The 7,307-nt window shown below is 36.9% G+C and overlaps 1 protein-coding gene across 1 annotated transcript; it reads right to left on the bottom strand.

Annotated features, from left to right (window-relative positions):
* Window positions 1–30: 30 nt before the first annotated feature.
* On the bottom strand, window positions 31–6,963 carry LOC112044322 (uncharacterized). The gene is made up of 7 exons (XM_024080141.2): window positions 6,903–6,963; window positions 4,909–6,360; window positions 4,127–4,280; window positions 3,280–3,541; window positions 2,424–2,547; window positions 1,475–1,635; window positions 31–735 (listed from the first exon to the last, which is right to left on the bottom strand). The coding sequence occupies exons 1-7, from the start codon at window positions 6,961–6,963 to the stop codon at window positions 514–516; spliced, it is 2,436 nt and encodes an 811-aa protein (XP_023935909.2). The 3' UTR covers window positions 31–513.
* Window positions 6,964–7,307: the final 344 nt, after the last annotated feature.

Raw genomic sequence — 7,307 nt, forward strand, 5'->3', positions numbered from 1 at the left:
CGATTTAGAATTCCGTGAGACTACCGCAAACTTTACGTTTTACTTCATTCTAAATGTATTTTGAATTTGTATTGTTCGGAAAAACAGTACATAATGTATTATGACATTAATGTATTTTGTATTGATTTCATGCATTAGGTTTTCCGAACACGGAATACGGATTCGGAAAACGAGTGTATGCGGATGGTCTTAACGAGTATTATCAAATTAGCTATGCCTAAATACACTCATGAAACTTATTTGGGCTACTGACTTACAGTTATAACTGAGAATCACACTGTACAGTTAAAACGTCCTTGTGTAGGCAAGTCGGAAAACTGCACAGTTAAAATGACAACGTAAAATTTAATCGAAATACCATTAGATAAAACTCTTACATAATTTCAAACAGTACCTGGGATTCCTACTCATGAGATTATTCCTGTCATGCAGCGAGAGAAATTGCGTAAATTTAAGCCTCAGGTTTTTTTTTTAATTTGACGATTAATTTTTTTTTACAATAGTACAATAATTTTACTCTTCAAAAAAGTAATATCTCACTCGTCTAGAGCAAGGATCAAAGTACTCATCGTGTGGTAAGTCCAAAGCGGACAGAGTGGAACCAAAATAGTTCCTAGTGAACTGCAAGGCGTCATGTGGGCGAAGTAGCAACAGCGTCTGAAGGTAGTCGCGAATTAACCCTGTCAGCTCGCCGTTCTCTGTGACGTACTTAGCGCCTTCTGATGACCGCTTAGCCTGTTAAAGTATGATAAATGTTAAAGACTGGAAGAGTAAAATCTTCGGGATTAGGGTCTATAGCCATTCATTAATTCGTGATGTATGTATAGGAAGGACATACACTGTCGACAGGTCACGTGATGAAGTTACGGGACGTGTACGGAAGCGCGATTATGATACTGCATGTATGGAAACCCGACAAACCCCTGCTTGGGCGACCGGTTTACCACCGATATACCTCAGCACGCGAGCTTGGTTCCCGCATGGTCGTCCGGTCGTCCACGCGCTCCCAATCGATTTAGAATTTTATTCCAAATTAAATAGAGATAACTTTCGTATGAATTCAATATTAGGTTATTCTGTAATCAATTTCGATACTATTGCAATGTCAAATTGCAATTTTTGAACGAAATTTTTTTATAGTCAATTAATTCAGTTGCGCTCGGTGTTGACGATTTTTGTTCCGTGATACTAAAACGGTCGATGGTTTTTGTTCTGTGAAAATAAAATAAGAAGGGTGTGAAATAGGGGTTGAAAGTTTGTATGGAGAGTCCTTTTAAAGTTACAGTTTAAAAAATTTGGTCATAAACCATAAAAAAAATACAAAATTTAAAAAAAAATCAAATTTTAAAGTGGTAAAATAGGGCTTGAAACTTTACATTGATTTCCACACGGACGAAGTCGCGGGCGTCCGTTAGTAGATAATATAAAACAGTAATAATAAAACCTATTACGCTTATAAATATAGGCACTTTACCTTATAATCAAGATAGTCTGAAAACAGTTGTAAATCGCTTCGCCAATTTTCCCGAAGGGGCTCGTGCGGTTCTATTTCATCTTTTTCAGGAACGATTCGCAGCAGAGGGTTAATATGAAATATGTAGCTGGTATCCGCCCACTCGTGGCTCACCATGTAACCTATAATGTAGCCACGATGATATATAGTCCCATCGCGGAACATCTGTTCTCGTTATGTCGATAACTAAGTAGTTCTACTAAACTTGAATTCAAGAAATCGAAAGTTTTGCGCCAAACATACCGGTATTTATTCCGATTGTGATTGTATTTGCTTACAAAAATGCTTTATTATAAAAAAAGTTTTTTCTTGCCGGTACAAAAAGACAAGCTGCGTTATGACGTACCTACTAAACCTATAATTACGAAGATAGAGCTTTCTCTTTCTGTATAACTAGCTGACACCGCGTGGTTACACCAGCGTAGTTCCTGTGCTCGTAGGAATACGGGAATAATATATAACCTATAGCCTTCCTCGATAAATGGGCTATCTAACACTGAAAGAATTTTTCAAATCGGACCTGAGATTAGCGCGTTCAAAAAAACAAACAAACTAATCAGCTTTATAATATTAGTACTTATAGATAATAATGCTGGAATTATTAAATTATCTAATAAAGAATTAAAATAATCCTTGGATAACAATAAAAACGTTTTTTGACGATATTCGCAAGCCAAAGAAATAAAAATCACCTTTAAAACTACACCGCTTTGAAGAAAGTAATTAATAAACTTATTCTTCCTGTCATCTAATCGACCAAATTTAATAATTCCACGACGCTTGAGTAAACCCACATTTACCACTATTGGGCTATCTACCAATAGTAGGTACAGTTACGACTACAGCTCAAAATCATGGAATATTATAAATATAATTTCTCTACAGAATCACCCTGTAGCTATGCACTTACCTCTCAGCGTCAGCACTGTCAAAGTTTGATGGATAAATCCGGACGGCTCAATAATGTGACGTTCTACTTTCACTACGAATAATGGCCTCCCGTTCACAATCGCCTGACTTACGCCATGGCTTACCTACAATTTATATAAAATTGTAATAAGTACACTTTATTAATATAGTCAGACTTTATTCAAACTTAAATAAATTAATTATACCTAATACTTGGAATCTATTAAGAAAGCAGTTTCTCTTTTTATCTTTACCTAAATTATAAAGAGGTAAAGTTTGTTAGTTTGTGACGTTGTAGGGGTAATCTCTCTATGTACTAAACCGATTTTGAAAATTATACCACCACTAGAAAGTCACGTTATTTGTGTGTGTCATGCGCTATTTTTATCTCCGTGTACGGGCCTTATCCACAAATTTAAAGTCGCTCAGCGAGTTATGGAGAGAGCTATGTTAGGAGTCTCTCTGAAGGATAAAACCCGGAATAAGGAAATCCGTAGGAGAACTATATTAATCAACGTAGCCCAAAGGATTAGCAAACTAAAGTGGCAGTGGGCGGGCCATATCTGTCGCAGAATCCGCATCACAGAGGCCGTTGGGGCAGATATGTTCTGAAATGGAGACCGCGTACCAGAAAGTGCAGTGTAGGGCGCCATCCAGCCAGACGACATCAATAAGGTAGTGGAAAGTGGCTGGAGGAGGAAAGCAGAGGATCTTGTGTGGTGGCGCGCTCTAGGAAAGGCCTATGTCCAGCAGTTGAAGGATACAGGTTGATGATGATCATTCTCACGAAAACGGGAACGCGGGATAAACCGCCGGGCGTCAGCTAGTAATGATATAAAAAGAAGTAACATTCTTACGTAAATGCTTTCACATATAGTACCATCGATCAATACGGTATCGGTTTTTACATGACCGCAATATCTGCTTAGCCCAATATACCGAAGAAGCACCACATTAGCACCTTCCAATAAAAAGTTACGGGCAGCATCGAAAGAGTGATAGAGTCGTTTGACATAATGTCGCTCGCCGCAAATACGAGTCACTTTATTGTAATAGCCGCTTTCGCAGATAGTCATATAGCTGCGTTGCTCTTTGGTGAGCTCCTTCTTTGTTATGTGTCTGAAAAGGAATGGATTTAACAATTTTATCTGTAACGTTTTTTGGACGATTCTCTTTTTGGTTCTCAACAGATGATTCGGTTTCAGCTCAGATCAATTTAGGATATTTAAAAATGCTTATCTTTTGGATATATTTCGAATCAGAAATGAGATCCGCTGAACAACCAAAGTCAACGACATATCCAAACCAAAGTCACGTTGAAAGTGAAGTGGCAATGGGCGGGGCCATTGGGGCCCCAACTTCCATCGGCTATTGAAACTACGTGGCCTGCCTGTTGAGCTATGTCAGTGACTTTGGTTCGTCTGCGGATCTCCTTATTTCTCATTCGATCACGCAGAGAAACCAAGCATAGCTCGCTCCATCAACCACTGAGTGACTTTGAGCCTTATAAAGCCCATAGTCAGCGACCAAGTCTCCGGTCCGTAGGTCATCACTGGCAACACATACTGTTCGAAGACTTGTCTTCAGTCAGGGACTGAGGAATTTTGGACGTACCTAAAGATGTCGCGGATGTCAGGCCATGTAGTTGGCTATTAAAAGAGACTGATTATAATGATAATGATTATGTTATCAAGTTATCCTCACTCAGTTTTGTTCTCTTCCAAAGTATGTAGGTTACAATCTAAAATGCTGACCAGCTTGCAACCAGTTTTAGCTCCTTCCTTAGAAGAGTGAGACACAACTTGGACAAGGAACTTGCCTTTGTCTTCGCCTAGTGTTTGGACGCTTATGCTTACACCTGTTTTGAAAAGTCACTTTTAATAATTAATAGTTTAATATGTACCTAGCCACTTATTCGTATAATAAAAACATACAATATTATCTTAATTACGGTCTTAGAAATCATGTTAAGATACAAGTAAGTACTCAATCTCTATACAAAAACAAATATAGAACCTTCTTTAAACCTTCGTCGATAAACTCATAAAGGTATATACTTAGTGCTTAATATGTAATGTGATCTACTATTTTATTATAATTATGCATTCATCTTTAAGTACCTACATAGTTATTAGTTGGTACAACATAAGGACATCCGTTTACTCTCGCTCGATCGGGGCAGTAAACGCAACTGCACAAGTCAGCTAAACCTCGTCGCACGAGCATACACTCGCGACTTCTTAGGCTGTCAATGACTGATTGACAGGCCAAATACTTCCCTCAATACCTTTGAGTATCTTTTCTTGTCATTGGTTCTAGAAGACACCAAAAAAATACTACTACTACTTTGAAGGTAGGTGCGTATTACGTATTACTAATAAATATTTAGCCTATTATAAGATGACATGGTGAAGAAGACTGACAGCTGTGGGACATTGATTAGGCTGATGAAGGATGATGAAGTAGAAGTAATAACAAAGTAATACCCCCAACAGCACTACAGCAATCCAACGAAGGCTTTCGAACTTTCTTCTTAAACTCTGGCAATTTCACCTGGCTACCGTGAACAGGGCATTGATCGTCTTGATCTTGTGTGGCTGGTTCATCATATAGACCTAATATTTTCAACTTTTCCTTTTCTTGTTCTTTGTACGATATTTTATCATGTCTGTTGTACGCGTATCCAAAGAAGGTATGTTTTGGATCAACATCTGGGCACCATTGATAATCATGTTTTCCAACTCTCTTTCTTTTTAATTTTGTCACTTTTCCTTTCTTACGTGGGCATGTACAGATAAGACTACCAGCAATTTCCTTTCTATTCTCGTTACACGTACAGATGTCCTCTTTTTTTTGTGAGAGGTCACAAAGACATGGTAGAATACAATCACATGTTTTGTTACAGCGACAATTTTCTGGATCGCCACAGGTACAGTCTTTAGACTTGAAACATACACAGTTGTCAGGCGGTTTAGAAGTGCACGTACATTCCGGCTCCACGGGACAAATACAAACTGTTTTAGAATCGTCGTCTGCGCAAGCAATTTTCTCACTTTCACTAGGTTCACAAATGCAACTAGGTGGTATACCACAAGTGCACTCTGCTTCTTTACACAAGCATTCTTTTCCTTTAAGACAATAACATACAGTCTTTGGTAAAAGATTTTGGCAAACACATGGTTCTAAATGTTTTACATTATCATCAGGAATAGAATGTTCTTCCTGCTCAATCATTTCACCTTCACCAATTTCTTCTTTTTCAATAATATCTTTACTAGCATCGTTAATCGTATCGTTAATAGTATATGGCTTATATTCGCAGCCACAAATTGGGCAAGGATACTTGCCAGGCATGCATATACATGGTTTTTCAACGTGATCGCAATTACAAAAAGGTCGAGGTTTTCCATCGTGACACAGGCATACATTATTGGGCTTGCATTTACATACTATTTGAGGTTTTCCTTCTTCACATATACAAATATTTTCAACTTCATGACACTTGCAATCCGCGTGTTTTTTTGCACCACATTGACATGGAACCTTGAAATAACATGGGCACTCGCCTTTCTTGTCAGTTTTGCAGGTGCACTGATGTTTATTATCTTCCTGAAGTTTGGGATTTATTTTAGGAAAGCCATCTTCTATTATACAGCTCGCCATACTATCACGTGTTGGAACAGATTTAGTGCAATCAGGGAAAAAGTAAAAATGAAAATAATCTTCTTCTTCTTTGCTAGGCATTTTTTCTGGTTCTTCGGCTGGTTCATGCTTTGTTTGTTCTAACTCATTTACTTTATCATCTTTCACTTCACCATCAGTTGAACTAGTACACGACCATTCAGATTCAGATGACTCGAGGTTAAATTCACCCTCGTTATGTCCACAACTTACTACTAAGGTTTCATCAAAACATAAAGCTTTTTTTAACTCATCATCTAAAAGATGAGAAAGTATGTAAAAGTTAAATAGTAAAGTAAAAGTAAAAAAAACATACCAATCAAACTGAGAACCTCCTCCTTTTTGAAATCGGTTAAAAAGTACTTTTCCCGAGGAGGTAGATTTATAATTTTAGACCGTCTGATATTCGAAAATTGAATAGTAAAACCTACATTAGAGCAAGCCGCGTATAAAAGCTTCTATTTATTAACTGAAAAGGTTACTGAATGGACTCAAAAGTTGTACCTAAGTGATCGTAAAACCAGCTGGCGTATTTTGGTGTTTTTTATCAACCTATTTTAAAATATTCAAAAAATCAATTGAGAAATGTCATCTACCTACTGTATGATATCCACTAGTAGGCACCGGATGACATTATCGTTACATGTAATCTCAATTAGACGGTACCTGAGAATTGTAGGAGGAAACCAAATTTGTTTTAAGAGTAAAAGTCCTGACTCCTGGTTACACTTAATGGCAGTGAGGATGTTCCTTGGAATTTTAGTTCCACTAACTATAACATTATATAAAATTATCTTACCGATCGAAAATTTAAACTGTTTAGATAAATCAATTAATGAAACGTGAGATTGCACAGACATTGGCAAAACGTTAATGAGTTGTAATTTTTTTATTCCCTGTTTATTACTTTTTTTTTGGTAAATTATGGAATAAAAATTAAAATAGTGTTTTTATTTATAAAAGCAGTTTTATTTAAATGTCATTTGGATTGTTTTTAATTAAATGTCAGTTTTTAATATTTTTATATGGCCAGTCAATGACGTTTTTTATACAAAACTAGCAGACGCTCGCAACTTCATCCGCGAGAAAATCGAAGTAAACTTTTATGTATTTTATGTATGTAAGTGACGTAGGTAGTAAAAAAATAACACCTAAGATATAATCGCATTTCTGTTTCTTTTAGTCAGTTTTCTCCAAGTAAGTA

Source organism: Bicyclus anynana, chromosome 9 (assembly GCF_947172395.1).
Source record: "Bicyclus anynana chromosome 9, ilBicAnyn1.1, whole genome shotgun sequence".
In the NCBI taxonomy this organism is placed as follows: domain Eukaryota; kingdom Metazoa; phylum Arthropoda; class Insecta; order Lepidoptera; family Nymphalidae; genus Bicyclus; species Bicyclus anynana.

Coding starts and splice junctions, on each gene's coding strand:
- LOC112044322 (XM_024080141.2), bottom strand. CDS start 6,963: ATGTCTGTGCAATCTCACGTTTCATTAATTGATTTATCTAAACAGTTT. Junction 4,281..4,908: donor TTGCTGTAGTGCTGTTGGGG/GTATTACTTTGT, acceptor TTTTCAAAACAG/GTGTAAGCATAAGCGTCCAA. Junction 1,636..2,423: donor GACAGTGCTGACGCTGAGAG/GTAAGTGCATAG, acceptor GCTACATTATAG/GTTACATGGTGAGCCACGAG.